This window comes from Salvelinus namaycush, chromosome 4, assembly GCF_016432855.1.
Source record: "Salvelinus namaycush isolate Seneca chromosome 4, SaNama_1.0, whole genome shotgun sequence".
NCBI classification, from domain to species: domain Eukaryota; kingdom Metazoa; phylum Chordata; class Actinopteri; order Salmoniformes; family Salmonidae; genus Salvelinus; species Salvelinus namaycush.
The window spans coordinates 41020567-41044838 of record NC_052310.1 but is presented as its reverse complement, the minus strand read 5'-3'; the positions used below and the strand labels follow the sequence as shown (position 1 = coordinate 41044838).

The 24272-nt window shown below is 43.8% G+C and overlaps 1 protein-coding gene across 1 annotated transcript in view; it reads right to left on the bottom strand.

The window, feature by feature from the left end:
* The window catches only part of LOC120046535 (F-box/WD repeat-containing protein 4-like), a 37863-nt gene that overhangs the window by 5045 nt on the left and 8546 nt on the right, over positions 1–24272 (bottom strand). Inside the window, exon 6 of the mRNA XM_038991854.1 lies at positions 293–433. Within this exon, the coding sequence (XP_038847782.1) occupies positions 293–433 (141 nt within the window). The remainder of the gene's footprint in view (positions 1–292; positions 434–24272) is intronic.

The window sequence follows — 24272 nt, the reverse complement described above, 5'->3', positions numbered from 1 at the left end:
TGTGTTGCTAGTGCTCTTATGTGTGCTGTGCTGACTCATAGCACGTGTATTGAAGTGTATGATGTAGCCGTGACGTTATTCTCATTTTGGCATGGCTCAGAACGCTTCTTTGCAAATCATAATGCTTGGCCATAATGAACAGTTTTATAATGTATATTGCTGCATGTGCTATATTGGTGGCGGTACATTTTGCCATACAATATGTGCCATAGTACATTGACAATTTATACATACGTGAATACGAAAAAAAATAGTATTGATTGACAGCTTGCTTGATGGACGGACGGCGTACCTGGGGCTGAGGCGGAGGTCCCAAGAGCGGATGTAGGTGTCGTAGCCACAGGTGAGCTGCTGGAAGGGCGACTCATATACTATATCCAACACACCTGCATCCCACTGGAACTCTGAACCTAGACAACACAGCAACTCACACCTGAGAGACAGCGAGAGGGAGGAGGGAGAAATAGAGAGAAAGTAGGAAAAAGAAGAAAGATGAAGAGAGACAGTTCCGTTCTGCACCTAAGATCACAGACATGTTACACACTACCATCTGTATCAACAAATGCCTGCTGGCTACTGGCTACTTTACGTCGAATAAAGGAGGTCCTTAGTGCTTCAAATGAGGATGTACAGTGTTCACTTACACCCATAAGCAGCCACGAATAATCAATGTAGTCCCTACTAGGTATAACTCCTCTTATCTCAACGTGAGAGGAAGACAACACACTTTTGTCACCGGTCTAAGTCTTTCTTGGAGTTGATCCTTGATTCACCCCTAAGCTCTCTGTGTATATCTTCATATTCCCACAGACAGCCCTCTCTCTCCATCTCTATATTCCCAATTCCACCGGCTCCAGACCACCCAGAGGAGATCAAAGTCAACACCTCTCTATCTGGGAGAGGGCTCTGAGGCCGATTACAGGGATCCTCCCACGCTACGACACTGTGCGGGATGGAGGTGTGTGTGTGTGTGAGAGAGAGAGAGAGAGAGAGAGAAAACGGCACGGTGTGTAAAAAATATATATTTGTGTGTATGGGTACACAAAGGATGTGTATGGGTGGGTGTGTGTATGGGTGTGTGTATGAGCAGTACCATGCTCTTGTGATCACAGTCCTCTGTTGGCTGCCCCCTCAGCGGCTCTGATTATTGGAGAATAACTTGCCCTCCGCAGTGCGGATTATTGCAGAATAACTGTCTCTTTGTTACTGTTTAATTCCTCCATGACCGTGACTGTGTGCGAATCACAGATCTTTGATACCTGCTCCCTAGCAACCATTTAAAGGTGCCCGCTGGCCCTGGTGACCGCACTCCCTCCCCCTCCTCGCTCGTGCCCCCACTGCCCCAAACACCAGGGGCAGACTGGTAATCCGCCAGCCTCACCCCAGGGGGCCATCTTATTGGACGAGGGCTTTCCTCACGGGGCGTCTTATTGGATGAGAGCTTTCTCAGCCCTGGGGTCTAAGCCTGGCCAATGGGGAGTCTGTGATGAGGCTCTCTCTCTGGGCTATGTGTCTGTGTGGGGTACCGACCTCTCATTTTCTTTTTACTGCTAAAACCCAGGGCTTAATGCATGCCGGACAAAGAACACCTATACCACTCAAGTCACACGTGAATAATTGACTCATAACTCAAATGTGTCTTGTAGAGAGCCCCCTACATCACTCAACCCACAAGGATATAGGCCATTCAATTCATAGCCTGAATACAACGTCTCGCAGACACAATTGAGCTGATTGCACTGAAGGTCTTCGTGGCCCTCTGAAACGTCAGACACCAAAAGGTGAGATGATAAAAACCCGGATCCATGAAAGCGCTCTTCACATTTGCGTCAGTATATTAAAGCCCGTAATAGCACTGTAAAACGGGATTCTCAAATTGTTAGGTCACCACTTTTATGAGCCTAGGAAAGATTACAGGATGGAGCATAACCATATAATCTGTCAGAATGACTGTATCTGCAAGTGGGGCTGCCACTTGCCTTTGAGCTGCGGCTTGATTGTGTGATCTGACCATCTCATGTCTGGGTCAACACCGTCACATACCTGAGTCTGGCCCAAAGCATGCCTGAGTGGAAGTCACATGGTTGAGTCTATAAAATAATACTGACGAGTCATTACCGTCACATAACAGAGTCGGTCCATGAAATGAGTGCCTTTTGTGTCCCTTTGATATACAGTACCAGTCAAAAGTTTGGACACGCCTTCTCATTCAAGGGTTTTTCTTAATTTTTTGTATTTTATACATTGTAGAATAATAGTGAAGACATTAAAACTATGAAAAAACACATATGGAATCATGTACAGTAGTAACCAAAAAAGTTTTTTCATTTTTTATTCTTCAAAGTAGCCACCCTTTGCCTTGTGACTCCCGAGTGGTGCAGCGGTGTAAGGCACTGCATCTCAGTGCAAGAGGTGTCACTACAGTCCCTGGTTTGAATCGAGGCTGTATCACATCTGGCCGTGATTGGGAGTCCCATAGAGCGGCGCACAATCGGCCCAGCGTCGTCAGGGTTTGGCCGGAGTAACCCGTCATTGTAAATAAGAATTTTTTCTTAACTGACTTGCCTAGTTAAATAAAGGTAAAAGAAAAATGGAATGACAGCTTTGCACACTCTTGGCATTCTCTCAACCAGCTTCATGAGAAATGCTTTTCCAACAGTCTTGAAGGAGTTCCCACATATGCTGAGCATTTGTTGGCTGCTTTTCCTTCACTCTGCGATCCAACTCATCCCAAACCATCTCAATTGAGTTGAGGTCGGATGATTGTGGATGCCAGGTCATCTGATGCAGCACTCCATCATTCTCCTTGGTTAAATATCACTTACACAGCCTAGAGGTGTGTTTTGGGTCCTTGTCCTGTTGAAAAACAAATGATAGTCCCACTAAGAGCAAAACAGATGGGATAGCGTATTGCTGCAGAATGCTGTGGTAGCCATGCTGGTTAAGTGTGCCTTGAATTCTAAATAAATCACCAACAGCGTCACACCTCCTCCATGCTTCATGGTGGAAACCACACATGCGGACATCATCCGTTCAACTACTCTGCGCCTCACAAAGACACGGCGGTTGTAACCAAAAATCTCAAATTTGGACTCATCAGACGAAAATACAGATTTCCACCAGTCTAATGTCCATTGCTCATGTTTATTGACCCAGGCAAGTCTCTTCTTCCTATTGGTGTCCTTTAGTACTGGTTTATTTGCAGCAATTTGAACACAGAGGCCTTTGTAGCAGGCCACTGTGTTCTTGGGGACCTTCAATGCTGCAGTAATTTTTTGGTACCCTTCCCCAGATCTGTGCCTCGACACAATCCTGTCTCGGAGCTCTACGGACCATTCCTTTGACCTCATGGCTTGGTTGTTGCTCTGACATGCACTGTCAACTATGGGACCTTATATAGGCAGGTGTGTGCCTTTCCAAATCATGTCCAATCAATTGAATTTACCACAGGTGGACTGCAATCAAGTTGTAGAAACATCTCAAGGATGATCAATGGAAACAGGATACACCTGAGCTCAATTTCGAGTCTAATAGCAAAGGGTCTGAATACTTATGTAAATAAGGTATTTCTGTTTTTTATTTTGAATAAATTTGCACCCCACAAAATGTTCATTGCTTTGTCATTATGGGGTATTGTGTGTAGATTGATGAGGGACACTTTAAAAAAAAATTTTTTTAGAATAAGGCTGTAACGCAACTAAATGTAAAAAAGGGGAAGGGGTCTGATTATTTGTAATTACACTCCGGCCCCCCAACCATCCGCTCATCTAGTTGATGATCCCTGCCCTAGACCCACTACAATTTGCATACCGCCCCAATAGATCCACGGACGACGCAATAGTCATTGCACTGCACACTGCTCTATCACACCTGGACAAGAGTAACACCGATGTGAGAATGCTGTTCATCGACTACACTCAGCCTTCAATCCCATAGTTCCCTCCAGGCTCATCACTAAGCTCAGGGCCCTTGGTCTGAACCCCTCCATGCGCAACTGGGTCCTAGACTTCCTGACGGGCTGACCCCAGGTGTTGAAGGTAGGCACAGGGATCCTCAACAGGGGGGACCCACAGGGGTGCATGCTCAGCTCAGCCCCTCATGTACTCCCTTTTCTCCCATGACTGCGTGGCTCCGTAAGTCTCCAACTCAATCATCAAGTTTGCTGACGACACAGCAGTGGTAGGCCTGATTACCAACAACGACGAGACAGCCTACAGGGAGGAGGGGAGAGCCCTGGCGGAGTGGAGCAAGGAAAATAACTTCTCCCTCAACGACAACAAAACAAAGGAGCTGATCGTGGACTACAGGAGACAGTAGAGAGAGCACGCCCCCATCCACATCAAAGGTTAAAAGTTTCAAGTTCCTCTGTGTGCACATCACTGAGGACTTGAAATGGTCCCTCCACAATGACACTGTGGTGAAGAAGGCGCAACAGCATCTCTTCAACCTCAGGAGGCTGAAGAAATTTGTCTAGGCCCCTAAGACCCCCTCAAACTTCTACAGATGCACCACCGAGAGCATTCTGTCAGGCTGTATCACCACCTGCTACAGCAACTACACCGCTTGCAACCGCAAGGCTCTCCAGAGGGTGGTGCGGTCAGCCCAATACATCACCGGGGGCACACTGCCTGCCCTCCAAGACATCTACAGCACCCGGTGTCACAGGAAGGCCAAGAAGATCATCAAGGACATCAGCCACCCGAGCCACAGCCTGTTCACCCTTCTACCATCTAGCAGGCGAAGACAGTACAGGTGCATCAAAGCCGGGGCAGAGAAAATTGAAGATGGCTTCTATCTCCAGGCCATCAGACTGTTAAGCAGTCATCACTAGCCGGCCTCCGCTCGGTACCCTTTCCTGCTCTTTAGATACTGTCACTAGCCAGCTACCACCTGGTAATCTACCCTGCACCTTAGAGACGGATTCCCTAGGTACAGTGCCTTCAGAAAGTATTCACACCCCTTGACTTTTGCCACATTTTGTTGTGTTACAGCCTGAATTTAAAATTGATTAAATTGAACAGAAATTGTCACTGGACTAGACACAATACCTCATAATGTCAAAGTGGAATTATGTTTAACTTTTTTTTTTACAAATTCATAAACAAATTCATGAAAAGTTCAAACCTGAAATGTCTTGAGTCAATAAGTATTGTTATGGTAAACCTAGGGAGTAGGGAGTAAAAATTTGGTTAAAAAGTCACATAAGTTGCATGGACTCGTGTTCAATAATAGTTCAATAATAGTGTTTAACATTATTTTTGAATGACTACCTCATCTCTGTACCCCACACATACAATTATCTGGAAGGTCCCTCAGCTGAAAAGTGAATTTCAAACACAGATTCAGCCACAAAGACCAGGGAGGTTTTCCGATGCCTCGAAAAGAAGGGCAGCTATTGGTAGATGGTAAAAAAAAAGCAGACATTGAATGTCCCTTTGAGCATGGTGATTTTTTATATATTTTTTCGAACCTTTATTTAACTAGGTAAGTCAATTAACCTCTAATTCCTCCCAATCCCGGATCCGGGAGCACCCCCATCAGTAAAAAAGCTGACTAGCATAGCCTAGCATAGCGTCACAAGTAAATAGTAGCATCTAAATATCATTAAATCACAAGTCCAAGACACCAGATGAAAGATACACATCTTGTGAATCCAGCCATCATTTCTGATTTTTAAAATGTTTTACAGGGAAGACACAATATGTAAATCTATTAGCTAACCACGATAGCAAAAGACACCACTTTTTTTACTCCACCATTTTTTTCCTGCATAGGTAGCTATCACAATTTCGACCAAATAAAGATATAAATAGCCACTAACCAAGAAACAACTTCATCAGATGACAGTCTGATAACATATTTATTGTATAGCATATGTTTTGTTAGAAAAATGTGCATATTTCAGGTATAAATCATAGTTTACCATTGCAGCCACCATCACAACTCTCACCAAAGCAACTAGAATAACTACAGAGACCATCGTGTATTACCTAAATACTCGTCATAAAACATTTATGAAAAATACACAGCGTACAGCAAATGAAAGACACAGATCTTGTGAATCCAGCCAATATTTCAGATTTTCTAAGTGTTTTACAGCGAAAACACAATATAGCGTTATATTAGCTTACCACAATAGCAAACCACACAACAGCATTGATTCAAGCCAAAAATAGCGATAACGTATAAACCACCAAAATATATTAATTTTTTCACTGACCTGCTCAGAATTCTTCAGATGACAGTCCTATAACATCATATTACACAATGCATATAGAGTTTGTTCGAAAATGTGCATATTTAGCGGCACAAATCGTGGTTATACAATGAGAAAAGTAGCCAAGCTGCCAAGAAAATGTCGGGAGAAATCTTGGGAGAGGCACCTATTCTAATCAATAAATAATCATAAACTTGACAAAAAAATACAGGTTGGACAGCAAATGAAAGATAAATTAGTTCTTAATGCAATCGCTGTGTTACATTTTTAAAATTAACGTTACTACAACATACAGCGTGCGTTAAAGCGAGGCTGCACTGAAATTAATGGCGGCTTATGTATTTTACATTTTTCAACAGAACAACGAATTAACAGCATAAATAGTTCTTACTTTTTGATGAACTCCCATCAGAATCTTGGGAAAGGTGTCCTTTGTCCAAAAGAATCGTTGCTCGGTTGTAGAATGTCGTCTTCAACGTTGCAATTAGCAGTAAACATTAGCATGTGAGCCAGAGATACCCAACTCCCTAGAACGCCACAAAAATAAATACCCGAAAATCGCAATATACTGACATAAACTGATATAATTCGGTTTAAAATAACAACATTATGATGTCTTTAACGCCTATATCGAATAAAAACACAGCCGGATATTTCTAAGAGCTATAACCGAAGGTTCTAGTACGATATGCCAAGGTCCTCCCTGCGTCAGAGCGAAGAGGGAAAAGACCAGACCCTTCCTTCCCAAGCTATTTATAACCTTTCAGATCTGCGTAGAGACTCCATTTCAAGTCTCACTATTCGCTAACATCCAGGGGAAGGCGTATGCAGTGCATCTCAACCAATAGAAGACAGGCAGATTTATAAACAGATCTCAGAACAGCTTGCAGAATTCTGCAATCTCACATCCACATAGGAAAATTGCTCTAAGTCCAGTTCTGTTTCACTCACAGATATAATTCAACGGTTTTAGAAACTAGAGAGTGTTTTCTATCCAATAGTAATAATAATATGCATATTGTACGAGCAAGAATTGAGTACGAGGCAGTTTAATTTGGGAACGAAATTATTACAAAGTGCTAACAGCACCCCCTATTGACAAGAAGTTTTAAGAACACATTCTTATTTACAATGATGGCCTACCAAGAGGCAAAAGGCCTCCTGCGGGGATGGGGGCTGGCATTAGAAATAAAAATGTAGGACAAAACACATCATGACAAGAGAGACACCACAACACTACATAAAGAGAGACCTAAGACAACAACACAGCATGGTAGCAACACGACATGACAACAACACGGTAGCAACACATGGCAGCAGCACAACATGGTAGCAGCACAAACATGGTACAGACAGCAGCACAAAGGGAAAAAAGGTAGAGACAACAATACATCACGCGAAGCAGCCACAAGTGTCAGTAAGTGTCCATGATTTAGTCTTTGAATGTAAAGACGGAGATAAAACTGTCCAGTGTGAGCGTTTTTTGCAACTTGTTCCAGTCGTTGGCTGCAGCGAACTGAAAAGAGGAGTGACCCAGAGATGTGTGTGCTTTGGGGACCTTTAACAGAATGTGACTGACAGAATGGGTGTTGTATGTGGAGGATGAGGGTTGCAGTAGGCATCTCAGATAGAGGTCTTGCACTGGGTATACAGAGATGGCCAGTTCACAGAGAAGTATAGAGTGCAGTGATGTGTCCTATAAGGAGCATTGGTGGCAAATCTGATAGCCGAATCGTAAAGTACATCTAGCCACTCAAGAGCACCCTTACCTGCCGATCTATAAATTAAGTCTCCGTAATCGAGCATGTGTAGGATGGTCATCTGAATCAGGGTTAGTTTGGTAGTTGGGGTGATAGAGGACCGATCACGATAGAGCAAACCAAGTCTTTATTTAACCTTAGCCTGCAGCTTGGATATGTGCTGAGAGAAGGACAGTGTACCGTCTAGCCATACTCCCAAGTACTTGTATGAGGTGACTACCTCAAGCTCTAAACCCTCAGAGGTAATCACACCAGTGGGGTGAGGGGGGAACCACATGACCTTTGTTTTGGAGATGTTCAGAACAAGGTTAGAGAAAGATTGTTGGGCACTAAGAAAACTTTGTTGTTAAGCGTTTAACACAACATCTGTTGAGGGGCCATAAGACTGTATCATCTGCATATAAATGGATGATAGAGCCTCCTACTGCCTGAGCTATGTTGTTGATGTAAATTGAGAAGAGCATGTGGCCTAGGATCGAGCCTTGGTGACAGGCAGTGGCTGAGACAGTACATTTGCTGACTGTACACATTGCACTATTTGAGAGAGGTAGTTAGCAAACCAGGCCAAAGACCCAAGTTATTAATTACACTTTGGATGATGTATCAATACACCAAGTCACTACAAAGACACAGGCATCCTTCCTAACTCAGCTGCCAGAGAGGAAGGAAACCACTCAGGGATTTCACCATGAGGCCAATGGTGACTTTAAATCAGTTACAGAGTTTAATGGCTGTGATAGGAGAAAACTGAGGATGGATCAACAATATTGTAGTTACCCCACAATACTAACCTAACTGACAGAGTGCAAAGAAGGAAGCCTGTATAGAATACAAATATTCCAAAACATGCATCATGTTTGCAACAAGGCAATAAAGTAATATTGCAAAAATGGGCAAAGCAATTCGCTTTTTGTCCTGAATACAACGTATTACGTTTGGGGCAAATCTAATACAACACAGTACTGAGTACCACTCTACATATTTTCAAGTATAGTGGTGGCTACATCATATTATGGGTTGGCTTGTAAACATTAAGGATTGGGGTGTTTTTTAGGATTAAAAATAAAATGTAATGGAGCTAAGCACAGGCAAAATCCTAGAGGGAAACCTGGTTCAGTCTGCTTTCCACCAGACACTGGGAGATGAATTCACCTTCACGCATCGCACCGACAGAAACAAACATCTCTCTGGTAAGAAAAAGGGCGGGGGTGTATGCCTTATGATTAACGAGTCGTGGTGTGATCATAACAACATACACAAACTCAAGTCCTTTTGTTCACCTCACCTAGAATTCCTTACAATCAAATGCCGACCGCATTATCTACCAAGAGAATTCTCTTCGATTATAATCACAGCCATGTATATCCCCCCCAAGCAGACACCTTGACGGCCCTGAAAGAACTTCATTGGACTCTATGTAAACTGGAAACCACATATCCTGAGGCTGCATTTATGGTAGCTGGGGATTTTAACAAGGCTAATCTGAAAACAAGGCTCCCTAAATTTTATCAGCTCATCGAATGCGCGACCCGGGCTGGCAAAATACTCGATCATTGCTACTCTAACTTCCGCGACGCATACAAAGCCCTCCCTCGCCCTCCTTTCGGCAAATCTGACCACAACTCCATTTTGTTGCTCCCAGCCTATAGACAGAAACTAAAACAGGAAACACCCGTGCTCAGGTCTGTTCAATGCTTGTCTGACCAATCTGATTCTACGCTTCAAGATTGCCTCGATCACGTGGACTGGGATATGTTTCGGATAGCATCGGACAACAACATTGATGTATACGCTGATTCGGTGAGTGAGTTTTTAGCAAGTGCATCGGTGATGTTGTACCCACGGTGACAATTAAAACCTTCCCCAACCAGAAACTGTGGATTGATGGCAGCATTCGCACAAAACTGAAAGCGCGAACCACTGCTTTTAATCATGGCAAGGCGACCGGAAACATGACCGAATACAAACAGTGTAGCTATTCCCTCCGCCTTGGCAATCAAACAAGCTAAGCGTCAGTATAGAGACAAAGTAGAGTCGCAATTCAATGGCTCAGACATGAGACGTATGTGCCAGGGTCTACAGACAATCACGGATTACAAAAAGAAAACCAGCCACGTCGCGGACACCGATGTCTTGCTCCCAGACAAACTAAACAACTTCTTTGCTCACTTTGAGAACAATACAGTGCCACTGACACGGCCCGCTACCAAAACCTGTGGGCTCTCCTTCACTGCAGCCAACGTGAGTAAAACATTTAAACGTGTTAACCCTCGCAAAGCTGCCGGCCCAGACGGCATCCCTAGCCTCGTCCTCAGAGCATGCGCAGACCAGCTGGCTGCTGTGTTTACGGACATATTCAATCAAGCCCTATCCCAATCTGCTGTTCCCACATGCTTCAAGAGGGCCACCATTGTTCCTGTTCCCAAGAAAGCTAAGGTAACTGAGCTAAACGACAATCGCCCCATAGCACTCACTTCTGTCATCATGAAGTGCTTTGTGAGACTAGTCAAGGATCATATCACCTTCACCCTACCTGACACCCTAGACCCACTCCAATTTGCTTACCGCCACAGACGACGACAATAGGTCCACAGACTACGCAATCGCAATCACACTGCACACTGCCCTAACCCATCTGGACAAGAGGAATACCTATGTAAGAATGCTGTTCATCGATTACAGCTCAGCATTTAACACCATAGTACCCTCCAAACTCGTCATTAAGCTTGAGACCCTGGGTCTCGACCCCGCCCTGTGCAACTGGGTCCTGGGCTTTCTGACGGGCCACCCCCAGGTGGTGAGGGTAGGAAACAACATCTCCACCCCGCTGATCATCAACACTGGAGCTCCACAAGGGTGCGTTCTCAGCCCTCTCCTGTACTCCCTGTTCACCCATGACTGCGTGGCCATGCACGCCTCCAACTCAATCATCAAGTTTGCAGATGACACTACAGTGGTAGGCTTGACTACCAACAACGACGAGACGGCCTACAAGGAGGAGGTGAGGGCCCTCGGAGTGTGGTGTCAGGAAAACAACATCACACTCAACGTCAACAAAACAAAGGAGATGATCGTGGACTTCAGGAAACAGCAGAGGGAGCACCCCCCTATCCACATCGATGGGACAATAGTGGAGAGGGTGGAAAGTTGGAAGTTCCTCGGCGTACACATCACGGACAAACTGAAATGGTCCACCCACACAGACAGCGTGATGAAGAAGGCGCAACAGCCCCTCTTTAACCTCAGGAGGCTGAAGAAATTTGGCTTGTCACCAAAAACACTCACAACTTTTACAGATGCACAATCGAGAGCATCCTGTCAGGCTGTATCACCGCCTGGTACGGCAACTGCTCCACCCACAACCATAAGGCTCTCCAGAGGGTAGGGAGGTCTGCACAACGCATCACTGGGGGCAAACTACCTGCCCTCCAGGACACCTACACTACCCGATGCCACAGGAAGGCAGAAAAGATCATCAAGGACAACAACCACCCGAGCCACTGCCTGTTCACCCCGCTATCATCCAGAAGGCGAGGTCAGTACAGGTGCATCAAAGCTGGGACCGAGAGACTGAAACACAGCTTCTATCTCACGGCCATCAGACTGTTAAACAGCCATCACTAACATTGAGTGGCTGCTGCCAACATACTGACTCAAATCTCTAGCCACTTTAATAATAAAAAATTGGATGTAATAAATGTATCACTAGTCACTTTAAAAACAATGCCACTATATAATGTTTACATACCCTACATTACTCATCTCATATGTATATACTGTATCCTATACCATCTATTACATCTTGCCTATACCGTTCGGCCATCACTCATCCATATATTTATATGTACATATTCATATTCATTCTTTTACACTTGTGTGTATAAGGTAGTTGTGAAATTGTTAGATTACTTGTTAAATATTACTGCACGGTCGGAACTAGAAGCACAAGCATTTCGCTACACTCGCATTAACATCTGCTAACCATGTGTATGTGACCAATAAAATTTGATTTGATTGGACCTTTCAGCAGGAGAATAACCTAAAACACAAGGTCAAATCTACACTGGAGTTGCTTACCAAGAAGACAGTGAATGTTCCTGAGTGGCGAGTTACAGTTTTGACTTAAATCTATGGCAAGATCTGAAAATGGTTGTTTAGCAATGATCAACATATTTTGACAGAGCTTGAAGAATGTTGAAAATAATAATGGGCAAATGTTGCACAATCCAGGTGTGGAAAGCTCTGAGACTTACCCAGAAAGACTCACAGCTGCCAAAGGTGCTTCTACAAGTATTGACTCAGGGGTGTGACTGTGAATACTTATGTAAATTAGATATTTCTGTATTTAAATTTCAATAAATTTGAATTTAGGCTGTAACACAACTAAATTTGTAATAAGTCAAAGGGTATGAATACTTTCTCATTGAGCACTGGTAACTTTAATGTTTACATAATGTTTATTGTTGTGAAATCGTTTCTTTAGTTAGAAACAGATAAGGTTAGCATTCCTGCAACATTATTCTGCTGAAACGTAGTTTGATTTAACTACACTGAACAAAAATATAAACGCAACATGCAATAATTTCTACGATATTACTGAGTTACAGTTCATATAAGGAAATCAGTCAATGAAAATAAATGTATTAGGCCCTAATCTATGGATTTCACATGACTGGGAATACAGATATGCATATGTTGGTCACAGATACCTTAAGAAAATGAGGCGTGGCTCAGAAAACCATCTGGTGTGACCACCATTTGCCTCATGCAGCGCGACATATCTCCTTCACATAGAGTTGATCAGGCTGTTGATCAAGCTGTCTTCAATGGCTGTGCGAAGTTGCTGGATATTGGCGGGAACTGGAACACGCTGTTGTACACATCGATCCAGAGCATCCCAAACGTGCTCAATGGGTGAAATGTCTGGTGAGTATGTAGGCCATGGAAGAACTGGGACATTATCAGCTTCCAGGAATTGTGTCCAGATCATGCTGAAACATGAGGTGATGGCAACGGATGAATGGCACGACAATGGGCATCAGGATCTCGTCACGGTATCTCTGTGCATTCAAATTGCCATCGATAAAATGCAATTGTGTTTGTTGTCTGTAGCTTATACCTGCCCATACCATAACGCCACCGCCCCCATGGGGCGCAACACCATACACGCTGTCTGCCATCTGCCCAGTACAGTTGAAACCGGGATTCATCCGTGAAGAGCACACTTCTCCAGCATGCCAGTGGCCATTGAAGGTGAGCATTTGCCCACTGAAGTCGATTATATATTAATTTAAGGAGATGCGTCGTGCTGCATGACGCAAATGGTGATCACACCAGATACTGACTGGTTTTCTGATCCACGCCCCAACCTTTTTTTTAAGGGATCTGTGACCAACAGATGCATAGCTGTATTCCCAGTTATGTGAAATTCATAGAATAGGGCCTAATGACTTATTTCAATTTAATTATTTCCTTATATGAACTATTAACGCAGTAAAATCTTTTAAATTGTTGCATGTTGAGTTTATATTTTTGTTCAGTGTAACTACTGCTGTACATACCCTTTTCTACTTATATTCTGCCCATACTATCTATACACTTCACATATTTATATCCCGTACTCTGACATCACTGGTTCTGATATTTCTTAATCTCTTGTTTTTTCTCATTTTTTTCTTTTATTTTTGTTGGGATTATTTGTGTATTATTATTATACTGTTAGCCATTTACTGCACTGCTGGAGGTAGGAACAAAAGCAGTTCGCTGCACCTGCTTTAAAATCTGCTAATCTGTGTGTATTGCGACAATTAAACTTTGATTTGATACCTATTAGATAGACAGGTTACAAATGTTTTAACAATTTGCATTCAATTGCCCTTCCCTGTTACACACAACAAGCTTCCATTTCCTCTGTCACAAAGAGATTTAGGGCTGATTTAAGATGAAATTGTCAACCATGTTACAGTCAACCCTGTTACTTTATTTGGCACTTAATAGGCACTTAGTAAGGTTTTACAAACTGATTGAACCTCTTGAGATGGGAAAACGTGTTTTTTATTAAGTTTGAATTTTTTCATAACAGAATGTTTAAATTATCCATATAGGCATCGAAGTGGTGTAACAACCCACCTGAGTCTGTCCGAATGTAGCCTGTCACATTATTGAGTCTGTGAAATCACAAGGTGAGTCATTATAGCATGCCGCCAAGGGTGATGTCTAAGATTTGGACTGGGTTTGGGCACATGGGAGTTCAGAGATCAGTAAGGGACACTTGGGAGGCGTGCAACCTGCAAAAGAGATCGCATGGGCAGTATACCCCAGAAAGTGGATAGAGGGACCTGCTGCTCTCACACCAATGTTCTGTGACTGTGACCCTACTCAAAAACTACATAGCAGCTTGTGCTACTGACCTTGGTTTCTGGGTCAATACATTTGAGAAAAAATGAACCCCAACAGTGCAGTTATTTTGAGAGGTGAGTTGACTGTCCACCATAGGGGGGACTGACTGATTGATATGAGACGGTAGTGACTGTCTGTAGTAGAGGGTCTCACACTTACTAGACTTTTCACAAAAATACCCTCGGCTACACATATTACTGCAATGTAAACTTGTGAACTTGTCACGTCTCGAGTAGCGCATAGGCCGACTGTTGCCCCCCTCTAAGCAAGGCAGAGTAAACAGACTTGTCTCGTTGAGACAACACTCTTACAGTTAATACCAGAGCAATGTTTTTGAAACAGCTGAAATGTACAGACATTTTATTTATTTTTTTAAGACTTGTTTTATTTATTTTTGATTTTTTTACCTGAAATTGTAGTAAACTGTTACATTCTGAAACTGTCGCCGTAGCTTTAAATCTCCCCAGGGAATTACCATGGTTTACAGTCACAATTAGCTTTTACCTAATATAATGACTTCCATGATATTGATAAATTGAAGCCTGGTTTGTTCTAAGGTAACTTTAATACACTAGTTTAAGCCTAGCTATGGTTCAGCTAAACATCAGCATTCAGCTAACAGCCAGCACGTTGACGTGAGGATGCAGAAATTATGGTTAGCTAGTTAGCTAGCTTGCTAGTTAACGTTACCTAGCTGTGCAGCCTATATTATAATATGAATGACACTGTATGATAACGTTTTTACTGTACTTTTATATTCGTATTGGAGGGGTAAACGTTCATTATTTTTACTCTAACGTTACTTGATCCTGCATGTTGTTAGTTAGCTAGCTAGCGGGAGTTATCTGTTTATTGTCAGCTAATTTAATGTGTATGGACAAGAAAATAAAACCTTTAATTGTCTGCACATGCTTGTGAATTATTGTATTATTCAACAGTGTAATATGGTTTGGTTGCATTATTCAATAGTGTAATATGTTTTATAAGAAAAGTTGGTTGGATTGTTAAATAGTTTTTGCTTAATACTGTGATATTTACGGACAATTTGAGCTGCGGACCAAGAACGTAGCATTGCCAGCCACAACGAAAGGTAAGGCAAAGATGTCATATGAATTGAAAAGTAGAAATCTCTTTTGCCACTCCTCAGACTCTCCTTCATTTCTCGTAGTGGGAATAGGGCCTGTATGGTCTCACTGCAGGAGTCAGGTTGGCTATAGGGCCACACACACTCACACACATACACGCACCCAGTGTGTGAAAGGAACCATTAATGAATTGACAGACTTTTAAAAAGGAGAAGCTAAGGGCATTCTCTCTTGGTGTCGGGGGACTATTGAAAAGCAGTATGGGTAGGGGGGGCTCTTGTAAGGTTAAGTCTGGAGTCTAAACTGGGCCTGGGGACGTCCGCGCTGGGAAACAGCCACTCCTCTGAAAGAACGTCAGACAGGTAGAGAAAGAGTCCTGCTGGGGTTTTCAAGCCCTAAAACAAACAGAGGGGACTCAGGGAGCCATGCAACCCGCTGCACGTCCACCTAATTTAGCCCCGGAGCTGGGAGAACCGTGGGGCACAGAACTGGGCAGGAATGTACGGGTGGAACAATGGCCACCTTTAAATGTCACACGCGTTCTCTCCAAAAACAATGCCCGTGCAATTTGTATGACAGACCGACCTCCCAACGCAGACATTTAACCCCCTCTTTTCAGAGTGGAATGCCAGGAATCAGCCAGGCGATTGTGGGGCTCCTTTGACGGGAATCTCGGAGGGATGGTTGGGATCCTTTGATGCTTTTTCCCTGTTTATCCATGAGAGAAGGCACCATGAAAAGTTGGGGTGCGCTCGAAAGCGCCACTTGTGTGGGATCCATCTGTATGGCTGATCATAGGCTTTGTGCCATTGAGATGAAAAAGACACAGAATTAATTGCAATGGGTGATAAAAGAAATGTGTTAAATTAAATTAAAATCAAAGCCACAATGGGTGACTGGTAAAGGTTCCTTTGCCCCAGGTTCCTTTGTTCCTTTGCCCCACTTCTAGTGGCAACACTAGACGTGTCAAGAAAGAGGAACTGATTCAAGAAAGAGGAACTGATTTTAATGAGACTGTTATAGAATAAAGGCATGTATCTGTCATAAAAAGGTCCTGATTTCTTGAAAAACAAAGAGTACAATTCTTGATTTATGAAACTAGAATAAATCAGACCTACCATTGTAATAGACAGAACAAATTGCTCCCTCTCTTCCTCCGCCGGTCTCACTCTCTCCTCTGTCCCCTTTCCTCTCACCTTTTTTCCCCCTCCTATCTCTCACCCTTTCCCCGCATCTATATTTCTTCACCTCTTTCCCTCTCTTAAAAACACTGTGGCAGCCCATGACTTGAGCATCAGCATATTTGATCTCAGTCACATCCTGTGCCACTATTTTCCACCATCGGAAGACAAGTCATTCCTGGAATCAGCAATATATTTTGGTTCCTTTCTTGTTCAGATCCTGATGCACCAGCTGCTTTACTGGCTATGTTTGGTGCTGCAGGTGTAACATTGTCTTAGTTATGATGTTTTCTCTCTGATGTGTCTACTGTCAAAGGGAGTGTGGTCACGCTAATGCACAGGGTTGGGGTGGGCTGATGCTGGTAGTCTTAGTTTGGGGTGGAGGAGGGGGGTGGATAGTTATGGTTGTGTGTCTGGAGAGGTTGAAGGTGTTTTGTGTGTGTGTGTGTGTGTGTGTGTGTGTGTGTGTGTGTGTGTGTGTGTGTGTGTGTGTGTGTGTGTGTGTGTGTGTGTGTGAAAGCATCTGAGATATGGGAAATAAAAGACAGTTGCAGATACACAGAGTGCCACCATAACCCTCACCCTGCCCTCTCCCAGACTGCTTTGTGTACCTCAGCTGATTACCAGACAGGAAGTAACTATGGGGGACACAGATCAGCCAGGCCACTGGTGCCAATCATCACACTACAGTAAAAACATCATATTTTTCAGGACTGGGATCTTTAATCCTCCACTGAGAGAAAAGCACAAACCACAAAACAAAAGACCTGAATACTATACTACATGTATGTACCATACAAGGGCATGTTGTGTCACGCCTTGACTTTAGAGATCCTTTTAATTCTCTATTTGGTTAGGTTAGGGTGTGACTAGGGTGGGCAATCTATGTTTTCTATTTCTTTGTTGGCCTGGTATGGTTCCCAATCAGAGGCAGCTGTCTATCGTTGTCTCTGATTGGGGATCATACTTAGGCAGCCTTTTTCCACCTGTAGAGTGTGGGATCTTGTTTTTGTACTGTTGCTTTCCAGCCCTACAGAACTGTGCGTTTCATTTTGTATGTGTTGTTTTTTTCGGTGTCATCAATAAAATAAAGATGTACGCCTACCACGCTGCACCTTGGTCTACTCCTTCCATCGACGAGCGTAACATGTTGTCTAGCAAGAACGAGCTCAGGTACACCTTGTAACCGTGTCAATATACAGTACCAGTCAAAAGTTTGGACACACCTACTCCTTCCAGGGTTTTTCTATATTTTTACTATTTTCTACATTGTAGAATAATAGTAAATACATCAAAATAACACATATGGAATCATGTAGTAACCAAAAAAGTGTTAAACAAATCCAAATATATTTGAGATTCTTCAAAGTAGCCACCCTTTACCTTGATGACAGCTTTGCACACTCTTGGCATTCTCTCAACCAGCTTCATGAGTTAGTCACCTGGAATGCATTTCAATTTTTTATTTTATTTAACCTTTATTTAACTTGGCAAGTCAGTTAAGAACAAATTCTTATTTACAATGACGGCCTACAACGGCCAAAGGGACTGCAGTGACGCCTCTTGCACTGAGATGCAGTGCCTTAGACCGCTGCGCCACTCGGGAGCCCACAATTAACAGGTGTGCCTTGTTAAAAGTTAATTTGTGGAATTTCTTTCCTTCTTAATGCATTTGAGCCAATCAGTTGTGTTGTACAAGGTAGGGTTGGTATACAGAAGATAGCCCTATTTGGTTAAAGACCAAGTCCATATTATGGCAAGACCAACTCAAATAAGCAAAAAGAAACGACAGTCCATCCTTACTTTGAAAGTTTCTTCAAGTGCAGTTGCAAAAACCATCAAGCACTATGATGAAACTGGCTCTTCAGGAAAGGAAGACCCAGAGTTACCTCTGCTGCAGAAGATATGTTCATTCGAGTTAACTGCACTTCAGATTGCAGCCCAAATAAATGCTTCACAGAGTTCAAGTAACAGACACATCTCAACATCAATCGTTCAGAGGAGACTACGTGAATCAGGCCTTCATGGTGGAATTGCTGCAAAGAAACCACCACTTGCTTGGGCCAAGAAACACGAGCAATGGACATTAGACTGGTGGAAATCTGTCCTTTCGTCTGATGAGTCCAAATTTGTGATTTTTGGTTCTGCCGTGTCTGCCGTGTCTTTGTGAGACGCCGAGTAGGTGAACGGATAATCTCCGCATGTGTGGTTCCCACCGTGAAGCATGAAGGAGGAGGTCTGATGGTTTATTGTTTCAGTGGGGAAGAAAAAAATAGGAAAAACTCAAATACATGTGCTCCTTTGATTGGATTGACGGGTCGGAATTAGTGGCCTAGGTATGCATGGTGATGCATGGGAGGGACAGGGGTGAAAGGAGAGAAGAGGGTGGGGTGAAGGGGTGTAGTAGGGTCTGTGTAGAGGGTGGGGTGGACCCAAGGGGAGAGGGCCGGTAGGGGGGCTTCTGTTGGGCTCTGCCCAGGTCTCAGGCTTAGGGCCTCCTGCAGATTTGACTGACAGGGGGAGGTCCAACACCCTGGGGCACAACTACCATTTGATTATCTTTTTTCTTTCTTTTGTACCACTAATTAATTTACTATTTTTCCATTTTACTTCACAGTTTCAGAATCAACTGCTTTGGCATACAATGTCAAACTAAACGCGGCAGATCTCAAATGAAAAACAATGAGACAGAATAGCCAGAGAGAAGGAGAGATGGACAGAGAAGTCGACAGATAACTGTGCTGATGCAATGTTAGGTGGTTTGGTTGGCGTTTCTTCCTCTTGACGGCTGGGTGGGTTGGCAACAAGCCCCCAGTGTCCGGTCTGGGGCGTGAAGTCACTAGCTCTGCTGGTCAGCTACTACGTAGCAACCTAGCGGTGCCAAAAGCCCTTGTCTGCCCTAGAAAGCCTATGTAAATTACGATTGCCAGAACGCCCCCCCCCCCTAAAAAATGTAGATGACCGTTTTGGGCTCAAAATGTTGTTTTTTATAATCCCTACTGGGAATTATTTTAAAGTTCGCTACAAATCGAGATATTTAATTATATAGTGATCCATTCCGACTACTACATTTGTCGTCACACAGGACCACGTGCTGACACAGACCAATCATGGTCCGGGAGGCTACGAGGAGGTTCGCGCCCTCATGCACACATCTTTGCACGTGCACTTAAGGGGGTGTGGTGTGCTATCCAGATGACAGCGCGGAGTCAACGAGCCTGTCAAGTGGAGATGGAGGGGCTGACCAATGTCTACGGGGCTGACAGAGGATGACAGAGCAGAGAACAGAAGATGGTCATGGAGATGGAGGATTGTCCTCACACTATGTTCGAAATATCAATTTGGTATGCAATTATAATTGAATAGGTAAATTAAATATCAATTCCAAAACTACATCGTATGTCCAAGGTTATTTTTTATGATGACAAAATGATGCAGTTGCACAAATGATAAAGATAGTCTATAATCATATAAAAATAGAGATAAAATAATATAGTCCACTTTTTTCTCATGGGGTAATCCAATCTAGCCTAACCGAGTTGTGATCGGTTGTTGTGATGGTAGCCCATTAACTTTTTGTTTTCAGGTGGAATGATCATGGTCATATGATATCCAGACTAGATAAGGTACTCGCACGCACTTAACTTTAGTTATTTTGAGTCTGATTTTACAAAGAGAGTGACCGTGCCGGCATGTTCTGTATTTAACTGTACTAATCGTCACTCGAAAGAGTCTAATCTTCGTTGACTCTCTCCGGCAGGATGAAAATGACTACATCGACCATGATCCTTTGCTAGTTACGGCCACTTTCATCATGAACCTTAGCAATTTTTTGGTGCCGCTTAGCTCCATTCAGCAACATGGCGCGCTTCAAATTCAAATACTTCCGGCTTCATATGCCATCGGGAGTTTTCTTTAGGATGACGCCAGCGCTATCACTATCTGCTGGTTTTAATGTCTAATGGTTTGGCGTTGAGACAGGGGCGTAGCATGGTGGGGGTACTGAGGCACAGGGGCAGCTGTCAGGCCCGTTAAGCGGAGAGGCCCGTTAGCGAATCCCATGTTAATTAGTGTTGGGTAAACTAATTTGGTCCAATCAGGGTGGCGGGCCCTCAGCGAGTATGACCTCTGACCCCTGGTGACACAGGATACAATAGGGTTAAGGTCACACTCGCTGCCTGGCCCTTATTACTCTCCATTACTCACATTACTCACCACTCACTGGGCTGCTCTGCTGGGGCAGGAAGGGGGGGACAAACAGCACAGAAATACAATGAACCGGTTCTGTCCCTCCGAGCACTGCCCTGATGTAGGGTCAGACCACTCACTGATATTATAGCTGCTAAGGTCAAAGCCTCTCTCACCTGATGTGGGACAGGAGCCCCCTCCCTAAAACCCCTCAATCCCCAATCACCTCCCTGAGCTGCTACTACCACTCCATCCTGAAATCCTCACATAGCCCACCCCCATCTCTGTGGCCCCCAACCCTTCTCCCTTTCCTTCCCAGTCCGCTTCTCATCATTAGGACATGCTGGGTCTCTGCTGCCGTTTGGGTAGACTCATCAGCTGGCTGCATTATCTAAGGACCTGTGTGGAGGGGTCACACAAACTAACTTAGCTCCTGCTGGGAACTCAGCCAAACTAATATACACACACACAATCACACGGTCAAGCACAGAGGCACGCACATGTGCACATTGCCACAAGCATGCATGCACTCGCACAGGCACACGCGTGTTCTCCTGCTGGGAGACGATCCCAACAGTACCAACAATGTTAGCTCCAAATCAACAAGCTGACTGCACAGGGCGCTCCACCCCTTCCTAAGACCACCGCAAAAGCTCCACTTGTGGTAACCCATCCCCATTCTTAGCCACAACATCACTTTCAGTTTCCTAACAAAGAACTGGACAAAATCCTGGTCTAGGAATCTATTCAAACAAATGAAATGTTATGAGAATTATTTCTCAGTTAATAGGGGATTCTCCGATTTCCCCCCCCCCCCCTGGAAATTAAAAAGTAACCTATTTGAACCCGCTCGGAGTCAAAATACAGGAAATCTAAATGAAGTCTGAAAGTCAAACACATCAAAATGTAAACTTTGTGTCAAACACCATAAAGTCAATGTATGGACTTAGGGAGCAGCATTTCATCTATTCACCCTCTGGTCGCTGGCTCAGTGACTCAGTGTTCTAATGACATGTCCATTCTACATCGCTGTGGGTTAGTGGTGTTCGTTGGTGTCAGGCTGCACATTCTAAGCCACCAGCGTGGCTTTAGCATTTGGCTTGCATCACAAGTCACGACAAAAGTATACCATTTCCATGTGTATGACTTTCAGCTTACTACCTAAACCTTCTGAGAGATGGGCTACAAGGGAAACAGATGGACAATTTATCCTTCGCAGTATTGTAGCTTATGGCAAAATAAAAAATTGAAGCTTCATGCAAAATAAATACAGTTAAACGTATAGTTTAAAATGGTATGTGGCTATCTGACAGCAAAATAAAATGTTACATTTGACCTGACTCCAATCCTTTCGTTATTGCCAAAGATGTAAAGGACTGGCACCACTTCTGTGAAATTCAAAGAATCCCACACAAACCTATCCCATGAAAAGGAATACTCCAAACAAAACAAGTAAGTCACCATTTATTTAAACTAAGCCCTAGCCAATTACAGAAGAATAGGCTAAATAGTAGAGACGAACACAGACCCATGCAGGCGCTGGGAATGTAGAGGCATGGCGATGGACTCCAGGGGCAATTTAGCTATGCCCCCTGCCCCCCTCCTCCTCCCTCCTCTAGCCAAAAGAGGTTGTTATTTTGTTGCGCTTGACCCCCGGCATTGTGCCCACTGTGTATCTAGTTTGTAAAAAAGTGCTTTTATCTGCTCTCTAAATATGTCTGAGCTCAAAGGGTTATGATGCTTTTATATCACCCGGGAGGGGGACAATGGCAGGGGCTCGCCCTGACCCACCCCACACCCCCCTCTGCTCTCACACACACACACACACACACACACACACACACACACACACACACACACACACACACACACACACACACACATACACACACACACACACACACTGTCCCCAAGCCCCACCCCACCCCCCAATACCCCCCTCTTGGCCCTTTTGGCTTCTGTTTGTGTCCCCTCTGTCTGAGGTCACCAGGACAGCACCAGGGCATTCCACACACAGCCCCTCTACTCTGCTCTGCTCAGCCAGCTGGAACGGAACAGAACGGCCCGCCAACATGTATTGAAAACACAAAACACCATCCAGTCTCGCTATAGTAACGGCTATCCTCTAACTAACAACAGCTCAACATTACATTTCAGATTATGCCGATTATGAGCAAAGTGGATTTCTATAATGGATTACAACAATAGACTATGCCATTTAGCAGACTCTTTTATCCAAAGAGACTTACAGTCATCGTGCATATATTTTACATATGGGTGGTCCCGGTAATAGAACCCACTATCAAATAGAACAACACATCACAGCAAAACTCCCCTATCTGACCTAAATAACTCATATGCATATGTATCTGTACTGATGTATGTATGTTTACAACTGATAGATGCTACTGAATGTAACTTAAATATATGAACATGGAAATGTAATATATGAACGTATTTGGATGGAGGCCTAAAGTAATGGGTCTCTCTGTTTTTCTCAGTGTTGTGTCAGTAGGACCTGTTTTGGTTCTGTTGTACTTATTAAACATTTGTGTAGTTCAGTCCTTGAGCTATTCTTGTCTATTGACATTCTGTTTTATGTCATGCTGCATGTTTTGTGTGGACCCCAGGAAGAGTAGCTGCTGCTTCGGGAACAGCTAATGGGGATCCTAATAAAATACGAAATACTTTCCGCGCGCTGCAAGTGCCAAGCTCTACCAACTGAGCTTTTTCCACATTTTGTTAGGTTACAGTCTTATTCTAAAATTGATTAAATTGTTGTTGTTTTCCTCATCAATCTACACACAATACCCCATAATGACAAAGCTAAAAAAGGTTTTTAGAAACGTTTGCACATTTATATAAAAAAAAATGAAAAACGGAAATATACATTTACATAAGTATTCAGACCCTTTACTCAGTACTTTGTTGAAGCACCTTTGGCAGCGATTACAGACTTGAGTATTCTTTGGTATGACGCTACAAGCTTGGCACACCTGTATTGGGGAGTTTATCTCATTCTTCTCTGCAGATCCTCTCAAGCTCTGTCAGGTTGGATGGGAAGCGTCGCTGCACAGCTATTTTCAGGTCTCTCCAGAGATGTTCGATCGGGCTCTGGTTGGGCCACTCAAGGACATTCAGAGACTTGTCTTAAAGCCACTCCTGCGTTGTCTTGGCTGTGTGCTTAGGGTCGTTGTCCTGTTGGAAGGTGAACCTTCGCCCCAGTCTGAGGTCCTGTGTGCTCTGGAGCAGGTTTTCATCAAGGATCTCTCTATAGTTTGCTTCATTTATCTTTCCCTCGATCCTGACTAGTCTCCGAGTCCCTGCCGCTGAAAAACACCATGCTTCATCTTAGGGATGGTGCCAGGTTCCCTCCAGAAGTGACGCTTGGCATTCAGGCCAAAGAGCTCAATCTTGGTTTCATCAGACCAGAGAATCTTGT